The 22,539-nt window shown below is 39.5% G+C and overlaps 1 protein-coding gene across 1 annotated transcript; it reads left to right on the top strand.

Moving 5' to 3' along the window:
* Positions 1-3,781: 3,781 nt before the first annotated feature.
* On the top strand, positions 3,782-15,857 carry LOC139582874 (adhesion G-protein coupled receptor F2-like). The gene is made up of 19 exons (XM_071413287.1): positions 3,782-3,988; positions 5,140-5,186; positions 6,070-6,130; positions 7,827-7,839; positions 8,073-8,201; positions 8,315-8,467; positions 8,689-8,753; positions 8,929-8,987; positions 9,129-9,259; positions 9,612-9,848; positions 10,009-10,242; positions 10,351-10,491; positions 10,702-10,895; positions 11,182-11,361; positions 11,897-13,213; positions 13,326-13,367; positions 13,484-13,519; positions 13,911-13,976; positions 14,203-15,857. The coding sequence occupies exons 2-18, from the start codon at positions 5,149-5,151 to the stop codon at positions 13,959-13,961; spliced, it is 3,081 nt and encodes a 1,026-aa protein (XP_071269388.1). The 5' UTR covers positions 3,782-3,988; positions 5,140-5,148; the 3' UTR covers positions 13,962-13,976; positions 14,203-15,857.
* Positions 15,858-22,539: the final 6,682 nt, after the last annotated feature.

The following is a 22,539-nucleotide window of genomic DNA, read 5'->3' as shown; positions in this document are numbered from 1 at the left end:
TTCGGCGGTTGTCTGCCTTTGCGTTCAATGATACGGAATTCCTAGCTGCAGACTAGTAATTAATATCAAAGACTTGTTCTTATTCTGTCGGTATCGATAGTCTAAGAGTTTAACCACGTGGGATGGTTAAAAGATTCAGCAATCGCCTCAAACCTTGGCCCTCTCATTATCGAGGTAAGCTGGTCTGCAATCTTTGTTCTCTCGTAATTGAGAGAAACATGGTCTGGTGATAGAAAACCCAGGTGGGGGTTTTATTCGGAACATCGAAAGGGCTGTGTCATGACGCCCGGTCCTGTCTGTGCCCCTGGGGGCGTGCCAAGGACTTAGTGAAACTTTTTAGGGAATTGGAGTTTCCTTCATTAAACAGTCCAAAATCACATTACACAATTTCACAGACAGTTCCATCCTCACTCATTCATTTTATCCAACAATTAGATGTAAGCCTCATTACTGAGGCTATTGTATATACAGCGTTTCACAAAATTGTACCAAACGGACCAGTTCGTGGCTGGATTCTTCACCGATCTTTTATACCTTCTCCAGAACATAAATGTTGTTCGGACCTCAAGTTCTGTGAGGTGGAAGAAATTCCTTTGTTCTCTCTATGAAAACTCACTCTGTCTCTATACTGTGGCCATGAGGAGATAATCTCCTCCAGGAATTTACGACCTGAGGTTGCAGCAGCCTGAGTGTGGGAGACAGAGAGAGGGGGATGGGGCTTGCTGTACCCAAAGAGGGCAACGTCATGACACTGTAAACCAGGGGTAATAAACTAGATTCAGCCGCGGGCGATTTTTGTCAGAGCGGAAGGTAGGGAGATGGAACCTAATAATTATTATTTGTACACTGCAAATCGCATGAATAGATTATATTTGAAAATAACAATAATTTCATACCTTCATTACAAGGAGACATAATTTATTTATAGTTTTTTATTTGTGGGACTACTTGGAAACAGATCTTCAAAATTCCAAAATTTCCAAAATGTGTTGTTTTTTTTTAACCAAAAACTAAAAACAATATAAACCATATATGCACTACCTTTCAAAAGTTTGGGGTCACTTAGAAATGCCTTGTTGTTGAAATAAAAGCACATGTTCTGTCCATTAAAATAACATAAAATTGATCAGAAATACAGTGGAGACATTGTTAATGTTGTAAATAACTATTGTAGCTGGAAATGGCAAATTGTTTTATGGAATATCTACATAGGTGTAACAGTATAACTTTAAACCGTCCCCTCGCCCCGACACGGGCGCGAACCAGGGACCCTCTGCACACATCGACAACAGTCACCCACGAAGCATCGTTACCCATCGCTCCACAAAAGCCACGGCCCTTGCAGAGCAAGGTGCAACACTACTTCTAGGTTTCAGAGCAAGTGACGTAACTGATTGAAAGGCTAGTAGCGCGTACCCGCTAACTAGCTAGCCATTTCACATCCGTTACATAGGCATACAGAGGCCCATTATCAACAACCATCACTCCTGTGTTCCAATGGCAAGTTGTGTTAGCTAATCCAAGTTTATAATTTTAAAAGACTAATTGATCATTAGAAAACCCTTTTGAAATTATGTTAGCACAGCTGAAAACTGTTGTTTTGATTAAAGAAGCAATAAAACTGGCCTTCTTTAGACTAGTTGAGTATCTGGAGAATCAATATTTGTGGGTGCGATTACAGGCTCAAAATGGCTAGAAACAAAGGCCTTTCTTCTGAAACTCATAAGTCTATTCTTGTTCTGAGAAATTAAGGCTATTCCATGTGAGAAATTGCCAAGAAACTGAAGATCTTGTACAACGTTGAGTACTACTCCCTTCACAGAACAGCGCAAACTGGCCCTAACCAGAATAGAAAGAGGAGTGGGAACTGAGCAAGAGGACAAGTACATTAGAGTGCCTAGTTTGAGAAACAGATGCCTCACAAGTCCTCAACCAGCAGCTTCATTAGATAGTACCCGCAAAACATCAGTCTCAATGTCAACAGTGAAGAGGCGACTCCGGAATGCTGGCCTTCAAGGCAGAGTTCCTCTGTCCAGTGTCTGTGTTCTTTTGCCCATCTTAATCTTTTCTTTCTATTGGCCAGTCTGAGATATGGCTTTTTCTTTGCAACTCTGCCTAGAAGGCCAGCATCCCGGAATCGTCTCTTCACTGTTGGCGTTGAGACAGGTGTTTTGCGGGTACTATTTACTATTTGGTTGCTGACAATGGGCCTCTGTAAGCCTATGTAGATATTCCATTTTAAAAAATCTGCCGTTTCCAGCTACAATAGTCATTTACAAAATTAACAATGTCTACACTGTATTTCTGATCAAGTTGGTGTTATTTTAATGGACTAAAAATGTGCTTTTCTTTCAAAAACAAGGTCATTTCTATGTGACCCCAAACTTTTGAACGGTAGTGTATATGAAAAACACTTGTGGGCCAGTTTTTGCCTGCTAGCCGCCTGTTGGCAACCCCTGCTGTAAAACATTCATTCCATTGTTACAGGAGAACAATCTGGCCTTCAAGGAAATACTTATTCAACTCAGAATTGTAAGTTGTCATACGATACAACATTTATTTATTTTATTTTTTATTTAACCTTTATTTAGCTAGGCAAGTCAGTTAAGCCTAGGTGTCCCTCTAGTGGTTCGAATAAATAATCACAAAAATTATTGATTTTAAACATTTAGGTACATATAAGGGTCTTATATCGGTTGAAAGCTTAAATTCTTGTTAACCTAACTGCACTATCCGTTTTGTTAGATAAAATCCTTCTTTATATCCCAAAAAGTCAGTTTAGTTGGCGCCATCGATTTGAGCAATCCACTTGTTCAACTTGCAGAGAAAGGAATCCAAAAATCTACCCCTAAACTTTGTTTAAACAAGTGAAAATACATTGCTATTTACTCCTTAGATACCCTAAAATAAAGTATGTTCAATAGGAAACCGATTTTAGCAGGTGCAAACTGTCTTCATGGCGCACGCAAACACGAATTTCCAAGACTGTGTCCCTGTACTAAAACTGATATTTCTTATTCGTTTTTTGAAGATACATGCCTGAAACCTTGAACACAGACTGCTGACACGCTGTGGAAGCCATAGGAATGCATCCAGGGAGCTAATTCTCAGTATGACCTTATACTTGCCATTCTAAGAGGATGTTCTCTCAACAACAAAAAAAATCTATTTGTTTTTTGGGGGATTTTCTCCTACCATATCTATTGTGTTTTATTCTCCTACATTATTTTAACATTTTTACAAACGTAAAAGTGTTTTCTTTCCAATGATACCAATTATATGCATATCTTGGCTTCAGGGCCTGAGCAACAGGCAGTTTACTTTGGGCACGTCATTCAGTGAGTCATTCAGTGAGAAAGTGAGAAAAAAAGGGGCCTAGCCCTAAGAAGTTTAATTTTAAGAACATGATGTTGTTTTGTCCATTTGAACCAGTATTGACGAGGTCACCGTTTCTCAATGTTTGTGGCTTACAGTTATGCCTTATCAAGCACTGTGTTCTGTAACGCCTAGAAGGTATATACTTGCAACAAAATAATCAAACACATTGGGGCACTAACGGCTCCATCTGTCTTTCCTCAATTGAATGTATAAGAATTAAATGTATAGGAATTACATGTATAGGAATGACATGTCCAGACAACATTTCCTCTTGACAGGCTGTAACCTCCTCAGGCTGTATTTGGTAGGCAAATGCGGATGGAAAGCTGAAGGCCCATGTTGACCAGTCCAGATGGCATAGGGAGATACCAGCCATGCAAATAGCAAAGATCACTTTTTCAAAGTAGCTACTCATTGTCATATGCCACCTCCGCCGTGCTGCTTTCAAGCATTTTCCCACTTTCTTTAGCCAGATGCAGCCTGTTCACTGTGAGCATTCAGCCTAACCCGATGGTCTCCTGGTAGACATGGATTACGAACTGCTGCCCACCTTTTGATCACTCGTTTCACAGGTCAAACCCAGGTTTAAGAGCAGATTTCTTGAGGCAAGGTCAGTATCTCCTCTTACAGAAAAGCTATGATCTTTCATAATTTCTATGCCCTGCATTTACAAATGGTTCATTCTGCTTAATACTTGGGGGTTGCCCTATATTCTTATTCAAATATATGCCAAGTTGTGGTTTGAAAATACATTTTGAAAGAATATGAAAAAATTATTGTGTCAATGAAACATCTTAATACATGAATATTGTGACACATTTTTATTTGGTAACATTTTAAGTAGTCTAATAATTAGTTAGGCTAGATTTCCCAGGCCCAGATTACCCTACTTCTGGATTAAAAAGTACTTTCAATTGAACTGCAATAGACAGAAAATATAAAGGTCTGGGGCAATGTAACCCCAGACCTGGTGTACCATCTCATTAATGCTCAAATGAATGTCATATTGAGAGTCCAGGTGACTTCAACCATCAAGTGTATATAGGCTGCTTCTGTGTAGTCTTCTGTTCCATTCACACTAACCTGGTGTACCATCTTATTAATGCTCAAATTAATGTCATATTGAGAGTCCATAAATTAATGAGTAACTAGGCATATTTTGTTTTTATGTGTTGTGATACAAAAACAACCTCTTAACGGACCATGATGTTTTGTAATTACTGGATTTAGTATCAACATGGTGACCCAGCTGACTGTGTAGGTGTGCTGAGCTATTACTGCTTTTTGGGGTCTGTTCGGTTTCGGTTCGATTATTACCAAAAGAACACGGTTTTCGATTTCAGTTTTGATTAGACATTAAATGCACTATGCATTATGTGGGTTAAATGCTGTAACACTGAATAAAACAATTAATACAAGTCCCATGATGGTAGTGACTGCCCATTACTGCTTATCACTAATTAACCATAATTTAATCACATTACTTTACTTTAATAAAATATTTGTTTTATTTGATGACTTTATTATTTCATTCCAAGTAATTATCTCATCTCTATATCATCTCTTTTATGACTCTGAATACCAGCTATGAATCACTTAGATCATGTATTTTTAGGCTCGCCAATCAACTGATGAACAAGTTGAAGCAGGCGTGCAATGATTTATGGTCTTTGTAGTTAATTACCAGGTTTTCTGCGTTAAACTATGTACAACTCCCTACTACATCGCACAGTTCAGGAATCATCTGATTTATCTCTACAGAAACTGCACATGGAGCTCACAGAAAACAAGAACAAAATGGAATTCAAGTAAGTGAACTGATGTCGGTCATTTAATCAAATCAAATCACATTTATAAATATAGCCCTTCATAGATCGGCTGATATATTAAAGTGCTGTACAGAAACCCAGCCTAAAACCCCAAACAGCAAGCAACGCAGGTGTAGAAGCACGGTGGCTAGGAAAAACTGCCTAGAAAGGCCAGAACCTAGGAAGAAACCAGGCTATGAGAGGTGGCCAGTCCTCTTCTGGAGGAAGAGCTGTTTAAAAAACCAAAAATAACCTCAAGTAAAATGTTGATGGTCTTCTTTAATTAATAAACACGAGCAAATACATGTGCTGTAGCAGTGTAGTTTAATTAAGTAATGGTTTTTTATTGATATGGCCATGTGAATAATTGAGAGGACATACAGTGTACATAGTGAGTGGATTGTTCTATGTTTTATTTAATGAGCAGAGATTGATTGAAAAGGGTTATTCATTGCGTCATAAGCAGGTCAACAGGACAAGCTTACCACCTGCTGTGTCTGTATTATGGGGGAATGCAAAGTAATGCAAAATAAAGTTTGACTAGCTAATTTTGAACTTTGTATACTTCAGGAAAAGGAGCTCAGGAGATAAAAGGCTAATTAATAATGATCATGACCTATATTCTTTACAGTAGTATCTACCTCAGAGTGAAACATAAAATAAAATAAACCACCCAGAGACGAACAATAAAATCTGAATAGAATAATAAAAGCAACAAGTAGCACGGACTCAAATGAGACAAAAATACAACAGTAAGGTCGATAATAAGAAAACCAATGGGGTATCACTACAGTATCACTATTGTCTGTCATGAAATTGATGTTTTAATTCATTAATGTGTCCAAATTGTTGAAGCAGTGTAAATCTTCTTTGCTTCCATCAGACAAACGATGTGGGCCAGAGCGGTAATACTTTACTGTGGCGTGGTATTCCTCTACCACCAGGTAAGCAGTACAGTTGAAGTCGGAAGTTTACATACACTTTAGCAAAATTTATTTAAACTCAGTTTTTCACAATTCCTGACATTTAATTCTAGTAAAAATTCCCTGTCTTAGGTCAGTTAGGATAACCACTTGATGTTAAGAATGTGAAATGTCAGAATAATAGTAGAGAGAATGATTTATTTCAGCTTTTATTTATTTCATCACATTCCCAGTGGATCAGAAGTTTACATACACTCAATTAGTATTTGGTAGCATTGCCTTTAAATTGTTTAACTTGGGTCAAACGTTTCGGGTAGCCTTCCACAAGCTTCCCACAATAAGTTGGGTGAATTTTGGCCCATTCCTTCTAACAGAGCTGGTGTAACTGAGTCAGCTTTGTAGGCCTCCTTGCTCGCACACGCTTTTTCAGTTCTACCCACAAATTTTCTATAGGATTGTGGTCAGAGCTTTGTGATGGCCACTCCAATACTTTGACTTTGTTGTCCTTCAGCCATTTTGCCACAACTTTGGAAGTATGCTTAGGGTCATTGTCGATTTGGAAGACCCATTTGTGACCAAGCTGCCACCCCCGTGCTTCACGGTTGGGATGGTGTTCTTCAGCTTGCAAGCCTCCCCCCTTTTCCTCCAAACATAACGATGGTCATTATGGCCAAACAATTCTATTTTTGTTTCATCAAACCAGAGGACATTTCTCCAAAAAGTGTGATCTTTGTCCCCATGTGCAGTTGCAAACCGTAATCTGGCTTTTTTATGGCGGTTTTGGAGCAGTGGCTTCTTCCTTGCTGAGCGGCCTTTCAGGTTATGTCGATATAGGACTCGTTTTACTGTGAATATAGATACTTTTGTACCTGTTTCCTCCAGCATCTTTACAAGGTCCTTTGCTGTTGTTCTGGGATTGATTTGCACTTTCAAACCAAAGTACTGAGCGGTATGACGGCTGCGTGGTCCCATGGTGTTTATACTTGCGTACTATTGTTTGTACAGATGAACATGGTACCTTCAGGCATTTGGAAATTGCTCCCAAGGATGAACCAGACTTGTGGAGGTCTACCATTTTTTTCTGAGGTCTAGGCAGATGTCTTTTGATTTTCCCATGATGTCAAGCAAAGAGGCACTGAGTTTGAAATTAGGCCTTGAAATACATCCACAGGTACACATCCAATTGACTCAAATGATGTAATTTTGCCTGTCAGAAGCTTCTAAAGCCATGACATAATTTTCTGGAATTTTCCAAGGTGTTTATAAAGGCACAGTCAACTTAGCGTATGTAAACTTCTGACCCACTGGAATTGCGATACAGTGAAATAATCTGTCTGTAAACAATTGTTGGAAAAATTACTTGTGTCATGCACAAAGTAGATGTTCTAACCGACTTGCCAAAACTATAGTTTGTTAACAAGAAATTTGTGGAGTTGTTGAAAAACGAGTTTTAATGACTCCAACCTAAGTGTATGTAAACTTCCGACTTCAACTGTACATTGCCTTAGTACTTGAAATGAGCCAGTTGGACAATTTACACAGTAGCCATGGATGTTAGTCAAGTAAACTAAGTAAAGGTAAGCACCGATAAAAACAACAGATATGGAGGTAACCTAATGAATGTATCTTATCTCACATATTAATTCTAGTGGACATATGTAGTTATTGACCCTTTGATGATGAAATCTAACATGTCTCTCTCTCTTCATTTACACAGGCCTTAGCAGTGGGTGAGTTATATGATCTGTAGATTTATGTCTGAATACATAACAAACCAAGCAGGTTACCATCTATGACGAGAACTAGAAAAGGGCCACATGAGGACAAGTGAATTTACTAACTCTCTCACACAAGCAGATGCACTCTTGAAGACCTTCCCTCATCATTAGAATTAGCTGCCGAAAAGGGTCTCTTGCACATTTGCCTAAAATAAAAAATGTTCCTTTGTCACTGATTGTTTTAGATACCTACATGGCTGAGTTCATGGTAGAGAGCAATGTTACATTTGACATCTCTGGTACTCTATCATCGATCAAGGAAATAACTACAGATACTGGAAGTATGACTATTGAACTGCTTGAACTAACAGCAGGTACAGTATCACTATTTCTACCAAATATGGTTTCATAGAGAAATGTTCCTCTTTCAGTGTTTTTTCATCCGTAGTCTGATTGTTGTTGATTGATAATGTGTGTTTCTGTGTAGAATGTGAAATTGTCGGGGACAATTCTACATGTAACTGTTCGACAAAGTACATCTGGAGCAACGCAGTGTGTGACGAGTTCCAGTGTTGCAATGACTCATATTGTAATGCAAATATTTCTTACTTGCCAGCCTTCTGTATTCCCAAAGTGAAAGGTATTATTGTTGATACTGTTATTTTTACTATCACTATTTGATATGATCAATAGGATAGATGATACTATTAACACATATAGATCATTATTAATTATTCATTGTATAATTGTTGCTGTTATTTCTACTAATAATTGTCATCCACTGCTATTATTAATGTTGTTGTTGATATTGTTGCGGTGTTATATTGTCACAATTCTAATGTTTTGTTTTTGTTTACATAGTTTGCTTTAATGGAACAGTCACAGTGGGGAAAGTATTTAGTGAAACTAATACTATCAAACAACAGGTACATTTTCATTTTTATATTTAGGGAATTAAAATCTGATGAAATAGTATAATTTGGTTTAGATTAAATTAATAAAATGTATAATGACTTAAAGAAATGTATATACATTTCTTATAACCTGAACAAGTGATACATTATATTTAATATTGATTAACACAATTCCTTTTTCTCTCAGCTCACAGAGGGTTTTCAAAAATTAAATGGGTTTGAGGGCCTTAATGTATCTGGACCTAGGTAATACATTCAATATTTATTATGGGATATATTCATTCCTTAATATTTGGCAGAGTGCTTGTTTTTCTCCATAAAGATGCAACATCAATTTTTGTTTTTGTCTCCCTTTCACCCATTGGCAACTCAATATTGACACATAAGGGGTGATGGCCACATTGTTGATTTCGAAGTGGATGTCAGTGTCATATTTCTGACTACAAAACTTACTAAAATAACAGCTGACCTGGAAACTACTGTAGGCTCCTCTGCCAAAATATCTGTTGAAACATCAGGTAAATGTCCTGCCTCTTCCATTACAGTACAGTCCTTTCACATAGTGATTTTAAGACCATGAGGAGATCTGCCACATTAGGCTCAGATAAGGCACAGGAGAAAATACTATAGTGAAAATGGAGTCTCTGCACACTCCAATCAGATGCAGTTTCAGAGTTGCAAAGCTTTTGGTTATGATATGATAACCTATGGACCATACGACCAAGTGCAAAGACAGTATGATATTAAGAAATGTAGCAAGAATTATAGTATGAAATTGATTATGTTATGTTGGTAATGATTATGTTAAACGTGTAAAGATCCATTGTATTATTTATTGTATTGATATCGTATGTCTCTACTTTTCCACAGGATTTGTAAGCATTAAGTATCCAATGAACAAAGTGCCATACCGCTCAACACCGACGCTGAGTTGCACATTTAAAGAAACAACATTTGATGAAGCAGGTGGCTCTTGGAACTGGAACTTGATAAAGGGAAGTGAGACATTTGGCCTGAACACTGGAACCAGCATAACCGTCACATTCCCAGAGGCATCACCTAACTGTACCACAGTCCAAATTAAAAAGTTGTCAGGGAACTGGGCAGGTGTGTCTGAGAGACCTATGATGCTTGCCAATATAAATCGAGGGAGTAGGATTAGATTTCCTGTTTATGTGGTTATTGTAAACAGTGCGTCTGATTTGTTCGATGCAGAAATAGACCTACTGATATGATCCTGTTTATTGCTTTTTTATTGCTTCTAAAGGAATTTATAAGTGTGGATTTTCCAAAGGATCCATTGTGCACGCAGCCTCTGCAGAGTTGAAGGTAGCCCTGCTACCAGATCAGATCACCATGACGAGTACCCCACTGACTGTAGAATGCCAAGGTACAAGCACTCAAAGTGTGACGGTCAACGCAACCATCGAGAACAGCACGGAGATTTACAATGTTACTTGGTCATACCAAGCTCAAATGGAACCCCCAAATCCATTCTCAGGTACTCTTTATGAACTGTGTCTTGAAATATGTATCACCTTATTTCTCTTTGTGCTCAAAATGTATAAAGTTGTAGTAACTTGAGAAAAATGTCAACATTCTTTTCTAGTCTCGCCAGCGGGGACCAGCTACAGCATAACTCCAAAGATAAATTGCACGCAATCAGAATTACCGCATGTTTTCACAGTCAAATTTAGAAACCAGGAGAACGAGACTGAAAGTGCAAGCATAACTATACCAGTGATTTATGGTATGTTTAGGTTGTATGAGTCCTTTGAATGAATTTGCTTAATCCTCTTCATCCTTCTTGGACATAACGTCACTTCAACAATTCACTTAAAAAACACATTTGAGTGACAGTAATAAACTTGTATGGTTCATTTATACAAAATGTACAAAAATGAAGTGGATGTTTAGTTCTTATTAATACTCCTCACTGACCAACGCTTGTTTTTATCAGCTAAGGAAAAGGAGATGGCTTGTTTAGTAGACTATCTTTGGCCAAAAACCCCAAAAGGTGACACTATTGTCATCCGACAATGTGAGCCGAGGAGAGTGGGGTATAACGAGAGGACATGCAAGGGGCCTGCATGGATGGATGTGCTGGAAAACTGTGTCAATGAGGAACTTAATCAAATTCTCATTTCAGCAGCAGTGAGTATGGCCTTCCACCTCCTGCACGCATATAACTCTCACACTTTAAAGTCAATATGGAACATTGGTAGTGTTTTGGTGAATGTCTATGTTTTGAGTGAAAGCGCTTGCATTCCTGCATTACAGTAATATGAGAACATTACTCACGGGTTGGTGATGAATCATATTCTTCAACTACATATCCAGCCACTGGAATAATGTGACTATCATTCAAATGTTTTAGGCCTGTAGAATGTGTTGGTACTGCAAAGAAAGTTACTATTCCATGTGTGTTGTACCATTCCAGAACTTTAGAGAGGGACTTGGGGCCACACAGGACGTTGCTCGTGAAATATTTTCTGGGTTGAAGAACAGCACAGTTGCTGACACGAACAGCTCAGTTGCTGATTTGAATGCATCCATCAGTGTTCTGGATGTCATGTCTGAAGCATCAGAAACTATCACCCTGGATGAGTCCGTTTTAGATGTGAGCCATTCTGTTTTTTTATTTTAGATAGATTACTCTTTATACGAGCAATCTGCAGTTGATACGTCCATTTGACTAAAGTCATGATAAAGTCATGATATGCTAAAGTAATGATATATAGCCATTGATTCTAGAAAAATATAATTTATAAATGCTTATGTAACGTCAACTGTCTTACCCCATCATAACCCAAAATATAAGCTTGTTTACTCCAATGTTTGTAAACAATGTAATTGTAAACAAACACTGTACATCTGGAGAATGGTTAAAACTATAATTTCAGTCTTTGCATCCATAGCTCCCTCTTTGAATTTGAAAGTGGTTACATTCCTCCAACTCCATCCCTGAGATATTGACCAAAACAGTTGCGCTTTGTTATTGTTTGAACTGCAGATTGCACCTTTAAACTGTTGCCAAATATTGGGTGACTTGCACATACCCCAGTCCTTGACTTATTGTTATAGGTTATACAGTTATACTGCTGTGTACAATATATCTCAAACAGAAACATTCATTTGTAAAATACAATTCACAGGTTTTTCTTGATGCAGCAAGCAACATGTTGAATAACCCTTGGAAGGCAGTCAACAAAACCATTGAATATGGAATGTCTTCAAAATACCTCAAGTCTGTCGAGGGTCTAGTGAAGAACATCAAAATTAATACCAGTAACGGAAATGACACCCCAAATCTACAATTCAAACTCTGCCGAGCTCAAAACAACTCATCTTGCAATCGAACTGTGTTTGGCGTGGAGGTCAAATTGGCCCAGTCCTCAGGAATAGTAAAAACTGTGGGAGTAAAAAACCTGGCTGACAAATTAAACAATTCAAAATTCCCGGACAGTGAGTTCCCTAGCATTGTGGTGTCAGCCACACTGCAAAACAGTAACGACTCCAAAATAGACATCAAATTGGACTTTCCCATCAACCAGTCAATGTCTCGAGACTCTAAAATCCTCTGTGTGTTCTGGAACACCACGTTGAAGGAATGGTCTGAAGAAGGCTGCAAGTGGAAGGAAATGGTCAACAACAGAAGCTACTGCGAATGCACCCACCTGACCTCCTTCTCAGTGCTCATGTCCAAGACCCCGGTGAACCTGCCCTTTCTGGATGAGATTACCTACATAGGCCTGGGCATGTCCATCTGCTCCCTTATTGTCTTCCTCTTCATCGAGGCATTGGTGTGGTCGGCCGTTGTGAAGTCCAACCTCTCACACTTCCGCCACACAGCCCTGGTCAACATCTCTCTATGCCTTTTATTGGCCGACTGCAGTTTCCTGGCCTCCTCCTTCCCCAGCATCTCTGCGACCTGGTGCCTCGTACTGACCGTGACCAAGCATTTCTTCTTTCTGGCTATGTTCTGCTGGATGCTATGCCTCAGCGTCATGCTACTACACCAGCTCATCTTCGTCTTCCACCCGCTGAGGAAGAGGGTGTATCTGCTCTTGTCCACCGTCCTCGGCTACATCTGTCCCACAGTGATCGTGGCAGCTACCTATGTGTACTACAAATACACAGGAAACCCCTACCACAACACAACAACCTGCTGGCTCATTTACGATGGACTTCTGAAAGGGTCCATTCACGCATTTCTTCTGCCCATCGGGACGATTGTTTTGATGAATCTGTTCTCCATGTGTGTTGTCATCATGACGCTCCTAAAGTCCAATGTCCCTGATGGGAGTAAAGCCGACGAAAAAGAAACAGCCAAAAGCATCCTGAAAGTGGTACTCTTTTTAACACCAGTCTTTGGGATAACATGGGTTTTCGGATTCTTTGTGCTCATTGAGACCAACCAAATAATGGGTGTTGTGATGCATTATGCTTTCACCATCATAAACTCCTTACAGGTACTTTTTCATCCATTTTCCATGACAAATATTCTTGTCTCAAACTATTGAGTGAAAGGAGCTGAAATCAATTTTAACCATTGTATTTATTTATTGTGTCAAATTTTTTCAGGGCTTCTTCATTTTACTGACTGGATGTTTTGCAGAGAAAAAGGTATTTGTCAATCATTAGGGATCTTATGTGATTTAATATTGTTTAATAGTGTGTTAGAATAGTGAACTATGTATACTATGTACTACCACTACTGCTTTTTGTCATGATAATACCAGGTGCGAGATGAAGTGTTGAAAGTAATCTTGGCCGGGGTGAGTTCTGCTCTTATAGTTGCTTTTGTTGTCTTCCCATTCATTTATAGAGCAGGAACATGTGTTTACATTTTCTTTAAGTTGCTCTTATACCTGTGTAGTAATGCTATAATTATGCTAGTTACGACATTGTAATTACATAGTACTATGGCAATTGTTCTGTAATAGTAATGGAACTGAATGTCTTTTGTTATACACAAATTGAATATGGAGTGTGTAATAACAAAAAACTCTCGGCTCCATTGTTTTGTAATTAGAACGCAAAGCCAATTAAAGTACAATATACCAACATTGTAATACAATGGCGTTATTATAGAACGAACAGTGTTACTACACAGAAAAGCAACTTAATGCAAGTGTTACTGAAAGCTCAGATCACCTCTCTTACCAGGCACCTACTACCAAAGAAAAAAGTGAGAATATGAAAGTCCCCTTCAAATAAGTGATGAACATCAAGGTTTGTACAGTCTTGATAAAGGACAAACACGTCTGCAGCTGACAAACACATGTCATTTAATAAATGCAATTAACACTGAACTATTACACAATGTTTTACTCTTCAAGCCCTTATAAGTTAAATCAGACATGTTAGTACTGGGCTGTAATAAAAGCCTGCACACCTTAAGGGTCTGCAGGATTGGGGATTGAAGAACGCTGTACTCATCATATGTTTTCTACCTCAGAGAACAAGCTATATACTGGATCAAGCTATATACTGGATCAGGACCAACCCACCCATCTGCCACTACTCTCACCCAGAGGGAAACATCAACCTGGTTGGTTCCTCAAAGACAGGGATGGCTGGGGTTTAGACAGGTCTTATCATGATTTAATTATATTATGTCAATAACATTATAAGTTTCATATTAATTACTAAACTCATACACATTAATCAATTGCTAAACACATCTTTGTGATTTCCTGGAAACATTTGTATTCCTATGTTCTACAAACAGTACTGACTGTAGCATACTTTGACGTCAGAATATATGTCATAATATTACTGCTAATTTGGTCAATGACATTTCGTTAATATGATTTATTAATTGCGTTGTCCTGTACTTGCATTATGACTGTAGATGAAATGTGTAAATCAAAGTTATTGTAATAAACAGTAAGGCCGGGATTCAATCAGATGGGTGCTGTAGACCAGGCCCGGTCCTGGCTGTTCTGCCGCCCTAGGCGAGACAAAAAAATTGTTGCCCCTGCAAAACTAGAAAAGTCCCAGGAAGAAAAATGACATTCAAAACACTTATACAATATGTATTTTCCAGAAGTTGAAATCAGGTACATTTTCGTTTCTGAATGAAAGTTGAAAATAAGTAATTTATAGATGTCTATGTTTGGACCAAATCAAGGCCGGTCCAGGCTGGACCAAATCTTAACCAAACATAGACGACTATTTTTGGGCCAAATCAAGTCTGGTCCAGAATAGAAAAAATGGTTTGGTTCAGATTTGGTTCAGATTTGGTCCATCTATGTGGTAGGCTTACCGTTTGTAAAACAGACAAAAAAGACAGCCAAAAGATGTTGGCGTCGGTCCGTGCTTACTGGGGTGAAGCCTACCATGTCAGCACACAATGGAATCTTATGAATGCCCATCCATGTGGTAGGTCTACCGTTTGAAAAAACAGGCAGCTGCATTGCCTTTATTAGTTCTGATTCCTGATTCCTAATCAATTTGGCTATTTAAGCTCTGAATATAAGCTAAACAAATTCATCAGGAGTTATCCTGAGCCTATTTGCAATGAGAATCAATGAGTTTATACAGCGGGAAATGCAGAAGTATGTTTCTTTTGCTTGTCAAAAATTATGGATACAAACTTGAAACCACTGGACCGAGTTTGGGAAACACTGTTGTAGAAAAGCACATGCCTAGCGACAAGGTGTCTTATAAAGGCTATTTCTCCAACATTTGCGGAGATTGCATTCATTGTAAACACTGCAGATATCGTCTCAAGCGGGAAATTAGCTTAAAATGCACTTCAATTGCTGTGCACTTGTAGACAACGCACCTTTGATTGAATCCTGGCCTAATTGTTATTTATTTTAACGCTATAGTAAAATCTATGGTGAAAAATTATTTAGGGGCTGTCAAATATTTTAAGCCATAGTTGAACCCCTCCTCCCAAAACCAATGTGCCTGTTCAATGTCTAACCTGAAGTTGTTTGTGCTTTGTGTTTTATCTTTTAAATGTTTGCATTATGCTTTTTTAACCAGGTCTCTCTTGCAAAGTACATTTTTAATCTCAATGAGTTTCATGTCTGTGTGCTGCTAGTGTTTCTTGTTTTGTATTATGTTCCGTATATTTATTAAATATTCACTCCCTGTACTTGCTTCCCGACTCTCAGCGCACATCATTAGAAGGTATGTCAGGTCCGGGTATCAGTACCGGAGTTACCGGGGATCGTCAGGCTCCCACGCCTCAGCCGGCTCGCTCGTCGGACTCTCACGCCTCAGCCGGTTCGTCGAACTCTCACGCCTCAGCCAGCTCGTCGGGCTCCTACGCCTCGGCAGGTTGTCAGGCTCTCACGCCTCATCCGGTTCGCCAGGTTTCCACGACCGGTCCGCTCCTGATCCTGATTTGTATTATGTTCCATCTATTTATTAAATATTCCTTCCCTGTACTTGCTTCCCGACTCTCAGCGCGCATCGTTACAGAAAATGTTGCATATGTCGGCTCAAATTGGAAATTACTTTTACATTTATATTGCGCAATCTGTAACGCTTCAGTAATTGTAACGTTCGTCGTATGGAGGAAGAGAGGAGGACCAAGGCGCAGCGTGAAAAGTATCCATTTTAATAGAATACGTTAAACAAACAAACAAAATAACGATAAACGAGAATAACACGAAACAAAACAGTTCTTTCTGGTGCAGACACACAAAGACTGAAAAATAACCACCCACAAACCCCAACAGAAAACAGGCTACCTAAATATGGTTCCCAATCAGAGACAATGACTAACACCTGCCTCTGATTGAGAACCCTATCAGGCCAAACACAGAAACGGGAAAACTAGACACACAACATAGACTGCCCACTCAGCTCACATCCTGACCAGCACTAAAACAAAGAAAACACAAAAGAACTATGGTCAGAACGTGACAGGCTCCTGACTGACGGACGACTCTGGCGGCTCCTGACTGACGGACGACTCTAGCGGCTCAGGACAGACAGGCGGCTCTGACGGCTCAGGACAGACGGGCGGCTCAGATGGCGCTGGACAGACGGGCGGCTCAGATGGCGCTGGACAGACTGCGGCTCAGACGGCGCTGGGCAGGCGGGCAGCTCAGATGGCGCTGGGCAAACGGGCAGCTCAGACGGCGCTGGGCAGATGGGCAGCTCAGACGGCGCTGGGCAGACGGGCAGCCCAGACTGCGCTGGGCAAACGGGCACCAATTTATTGTTAGGAATATAGCAGCATAAATTGTGGCTGTAGAGCAAATGCATGTAGGTAATAGAATGAAACTAAGATTAACTAGCTTTACTAGGGAAGGGTAGTTTCTCAATTAGTCAATGGACTAGATTCAATCTGGAACGTGGAAGATCATCGTTATAGTGCGATTGACATCAAAAGGCAATGATTCCACGTTCGCGGAGACTGAATTCACGCTAAGACGCTGCATATAGTGGTTCAATCAGAAGTTACCTTTAAATGTCAATCGCGCTGTAACACAGATCTTCTGCGGTCTGGATTGAATCTAGCCCTATGTTAATAATCATTTATTACATTGTTATCTGTATGCGTGTGCTCTTTCAATCATCTCATAATCAATTAAATAAAGCGACAGAAATCTCACAAACAATTATTTTATTCTTGAGCAACTTGCAACAATGTTGTTTTAGTGCATGTATGTACAATTACAAGTGTCCAAACCAAACATAAACATATAATTTTTTTACATGCAGTTGATACCAGGGCTGGCTCCAGGATGACATCTCCGAGGGGGCATTTTCAATCCATTGGGGGGGGGGGGGCACAACTAGTATTGCTTTAGAGCTCCAATAAAACAAAGTAGATTGGTCCTACTACTGTTCAAATGTACAAAATGTATCTGAAATGTAGCCGTACACATCAACAACCAAGGCTTTATAGAATAACACAAAACATTTACCTGGAGTTAACTCTGCAAATGGCACTGCTAGGTGATCTAAAAGTCATAGTCAATCGATCAAAAATATAATAATACTTAGCAAAAATGTTTATCTTTAGTTTACATTCTGTAGAAACTATGAGAATATAAAGGGTCAGAACTTGTGTGAAACATCACAGCGTAGTTAAAAAATATATTGCAAAAAGAACTGGATGGTTTATGAGATAGATGGGAGGGGTTGAGGGTAGTTGAACGATGGGACTACAAACAAATAAAAGATAACTATTGTAAAATATACTGTGTCCTGAAAATGTAGATAGTGTGTACAGATAAAATTGAAGTAGAAGTCTAAGTGTTGTTGTCCATTAGTTTACTCCAATTATGGGAAGGGTGGTAGGGTTAGGGGAAAATAATAAAGTAAAATATATTTAAAATATATATATATACAGTACAAGTCAAAAGTTTGGACACACCTACTCATTCCAGGGTTTTTCTTTATTTAAAAAAAATATAGAATAATAGTGAAGACATCAAAACTATGAAATAGCACATATGGAATCATGAAGTAACCAGAAAAGTGTTAAACAAATCAAAATATATTTTATGTTTGAGATTCCTCAAAGCAGCCACCTTTTTACTTGATGACAGCTTTGCACACTCTTGGCATTCTCTCAACCAGCTTCACCTGGAATGCTTTTCCAACAGTCTTGAAAGAGTTCCCACATATGCTGAGCACTTGTTGGATGCTTTTCCTTCACTCTGCGGTCCAACACATCCCAAATCATCTCTATTGGGTTGAGATCAGGTGATTGTGGATCCCAGGTCATCTGATGCAGCACTCCATCACTCTCCTTGGTCAAATAACCCTTACACAGCCTGGAGGTGTGTTTTGGGTCACTGTCCTGTTGAAAAAGAAATGATAGTTCCACTTAGCGCAAACCAGATGGAATGGCGGCGTATCACTGCAGAATGACGTGGTAGCCATGCTGGTTAAGTGTGCCTTGAGTTCTCAATAAATCACAGACAGTGTCACCAGCAAAGCACCCCCACACCATCACACCTCATCCTCCATGCTTCATGGTGGGAACCACACATGCGGAGATCATCCATTCACCTACTCTGAGTCTCACAAAGACTCACAAAGACACCGCTCACAAAGACACCGCTGTTGGAACCAAAAATCTCAATTTGGACTCATCAGACCAAAGGACAGATTTCCACCGGTCTAATGTCCATTGCTCATGTTTCTTGGCCCAAGCAAGTCTCTTATTATTATTGGTGTCCTTCAGTAGTGGTTTCTTTGCAGCAATTCGACCATGAAGGCCTGATTCACGCGGTCTCCTCTGAACAGTTGATGTTGAGATGTGTCTGTTACTTGAACTCTGTGAAGCATTTTTTGGGGCTGCAGTTAACTCTAATGAACTTATCCTAAGCAGCAGAGGTAACTCTGGGTCTTCGTTTCCTGTAGCGGTCCTCATGAGAGACAGTTTCATCATAGCGCAAATGTATAAAAATGAAAAAATGTAACATGACATTGACATAAGCATTCAGACCCTTCACTCAGTACTTTGTTGAAGAATCGTTGGCAGCGATTACAGCCTCAAGTCTTCTTGGGTGTGACGCTACAAGCTTGACACACCTGTATTTGATGAGTTTCTCCCATTCTTCTCTGCAGATCCTCTCAACCTCTGTCAGGTTAGATGGGGAGTGTCGTTCCACAGATATTTTCAGGTCTCTCCAGAGATGTTAGATCGGGTTCAAGTCTGGGCACTGGCTGGGCCACCTAAGGACATTCAGAGACTTTTCCCGAAGCCACTCCTGCGTTGTCTTGGTTGTGTGCTTAGGGTCATTGTCATGTTGCAAGGTGAACCTTCGCCCCAGTCTGAGGTCATGAGTGCTCTGGAGCAGGTTTTCATCAAGAATACCTCTATACTTTGCTCCATTCATCTTTTCCTTGCTAGTCTCCCTGTTCCTGCTGCTGAAAAACATGCCCAAAGCATGATGCTGCCACCACCAAGCTTCAACGTAGGGATGGTGCCAGGTTTCCTCCAGACATGACACTTGGCATTCAGGCAAAAGAGTTCTAACTTGGTTTCATCAGACCAGATAATCCTGTTTCTCATGGTCTGAGAGTCTTTAGGTGGCTTATGGCAAGCTCCAAGTGGCTGTCATGTTCCTTTTACTGAGGAGTGGCTTCCGTCTGGCCGCTCTACCATAAAGGTCTGATTGGTGGAGTGCTACAGAGATGGTTGTCCTTCTGGAAGGTTCTCCCATCTCCACAGAGGATCTCTGGAGCTCTGTCAGAGTGACCATCGGGGTCTTGCTCACCTCCCTGACCAAGGCCCTTCTCCCCCGTTTGCTCAGTTTGGATGGGCGGCCAGCTCTAGGAAGAGTATAGGTGGTTCCAAACGTCTTCCATTTAAGAATGATGGAGGCCACTGTGTTTATGGGGATGCTGCAGAAATATTTTTGGCCCCTTCCCCAGATCTGTGCCTCGACACAATCCTGTCTCGGAGCTCAACAGACAATTAATTTTGACATCATGGCTTGATTTTTGCTGTGACATGCACTCTCAACTGTGGGAACTTATATTGACAGGTGTGTGCCTTTCTAGAGCATGTCCAATCAACAGAATTTACAACAGGTGGACACCAATAAAGTTGTAGAAACATCTCAAGGATGATCAGTGGAAACAGGATGTACCTGAGCTCAATTTCGAGCCTATAGCAAAGGGTCTGAATACTTATGTAAAGAAAGTATTTCTGTTTTTTCTTTTACTAAATTTGCAAAAACTCTAAAAAACTGTTTTTGCTTTTTCATTATAGGGTATTGTGTGTATATTGATGATGGGAAAAAACTATTTAATGCATTTTAGAATAAGTCTGTAACTTAGCAAAATGTGTAAAAAGTCAAGGGGTCTGAATACTTTCCGAATGCACTGTAGTTTAGACAATTCTGACTGAAACTATTTGTACCCAGTCAAACAGCAGCCATGGAGGTCAGCCAATCATTTGCTATTGAGGTTGAAACACCTGAGAAATCTATCAACAGGTCTGGTCTACCCAGTACCATCAAGAGCATATGACCGAATGATGAAGACACAATGAATGTGTCAGCGCCCAAGAAACCAGTTCCAAATTTGGCACAAGTTCTTCAGATACATCCAGATATGTTGGGGCACGACGGGAAAAATTCAGATGGGCGAGTATCTGTGTTTTTTTGTCTTCCATGAAGACGTGTGTGAGGGACATGTTGTGATCCTGGGGGTAGTGTATTGGACTATATGTAAGACAGAAGACTTGGTGATTTTCATCAAGTAAAGTCCTTGGTCAATTGTGGGACAAGGATACTTTTATGCCCTTGATCAGTGGTAGTGTATGAGGCTATTTGGGGAGCCAAAGGTCTATTGTTGCTTTTGATCAAGTTTGTGGGTGGGGAAGAGGGCGGTTTGGTTGGGCATGTTGAAACATTTTGGTGTTGAGAGTAGGGTTTGGTTGGGCATGTTGAAACATTTTGGTGTTGAGAGTAGGGTTTGGTTGGGGGGCCTGTTGAAGTGTTTTGAATGGGGTGTGTTTTGGGGGTCTGGGTAGAAATCCAACAATGTAATCAAACTGGTTGGGAGTAGGATTAGGCCTCTCAGAGCATTCACTCCTGGCCCAATTGGGAATCAACAAGCAGTTGTCTGGACTTCACAGAGGCTTGGAAGTTGCAGTTGTTTTTGTATCCCTTTGGTGTAATCTTTAAAAGTATGTGGAACATTTTCACAACTCAAAGCACATAAATCAAATCAGATCATCGAAATGGATCATGCTTAAAATTTGTAAGCACATTTTCGATTGACTGAGTACATCAAACCTAGTGATCAAAAATGTTTACACTGTATAAGACATGAGTTTTATGATATGGAAATGTGAAGTGCACATCTGGAATCACGGGGTACCGTACATCACTCCCAGAAGCCTTTGAAAGTGTTAAACCTGCATAAACATTAGTGATTCTCTTTCACCCTAAAGCAAGACGGCCCCTCTCTATACCCTTTGTAATTGGGGGGTGGTGTGTCTTTACTTGTAGCTGTAGCCTGGTTTTGATTACTATGAACACATCAGATGTAATTATTAAATTAGATTTTTAAGATCAAGAAGGACCTTTCTCACACACACACAAACACAAAGACACAAACACACACACACATATTTATTTTCACTGATGCTACAGAAATCAGTATTCCAGAATTAAGGATTACATTTTACATCCTAGATATTAGTGGTGGTCACCAATATTGCTATTTCAATCTTTTGATATCAATATGAGCAAGGCATATTGTGATATGGAAATTCTCTGGGCTCTATATGACATTGGTAATTTAAACATAGAATGATATTGATCTTCTACAGTTCCCCATTCAATACTGTTGTTTGAAAAACAAGCACTCAAGCAAAACACAAAGCTAAACATACAAGAATGTGATGATAAATACAATTACTTCTCAATGTGTACATTTTAGGTGTGGGCACCAATATAGCCATTTCAATATAATGTTGATATCTTTTTATCGATAAGAGCAAGGCGTATTGTGATATCAGTTTATCCTTGCTGTTAACCTACACTATACACTGCATTCGGCATGTAATCAGACCCCTTGAATTTTTCCACATTTTGTTACGTTACAGCCTTATTCTAAAATGTATTAAATAATTTTTTCCTCATCACTCTACATACAATATCCCATAATGACAAAGCGAAAACCGTTTTTTAGCAATTTGTGCAAATGTATTAAAAATAAAAAACTGAAATATTATATTTACATAAGTATTCACACCCTTTGCTATGACACTCAAAATTGAGCTCAGGTGCATCCTGTTTCCATTGATCATCCGTGAGATGTTTCTAAAACTTGATTGGTATCCACCTGTGGTAAATTC

This window comes from Salvelinus alpinus, chromosome 8 (assembly GCF_045679555.1).
Source record: "Salvelinus alpinus chromosome 8, SLU_Salpinus.1, whole genome shotgun sequence".
NCBI lineage: Eukaryota > Metazoa > Chordata > Actinopteri > Salmoniformes > Salmonidae > Salvelinus > Salvelinus alpinus.
Note: the sequence above shows the minus strand (reverse complement) of the source record. Positions and strands in the feature narration are given on the sequence as shown.

Bases quoted from the DNA above. Each gene is read 5' to 3' on its own strand.
- LOC139582874 (XM_071413287.1), top strand. From the start codon at position 5,149: ATGGAGCTCACAGAAAACAAGAACAAAATGGAATTCAA. The intron at 5,187-6,069 runs GTAAGTGAACTG...TGCTTCCATCAG, and splicing joins AAGAACAAAATGGAATTCAA to ACAAACGATGTGGGCCAGAG. The intron at 13,520-13,910 runs GTGAGTTCTGCT...CTCTCTTACCAG, and splicing joins TGAAAGTAATCTTGGCCGGG to GCACCTACTACCAAAGAAAA.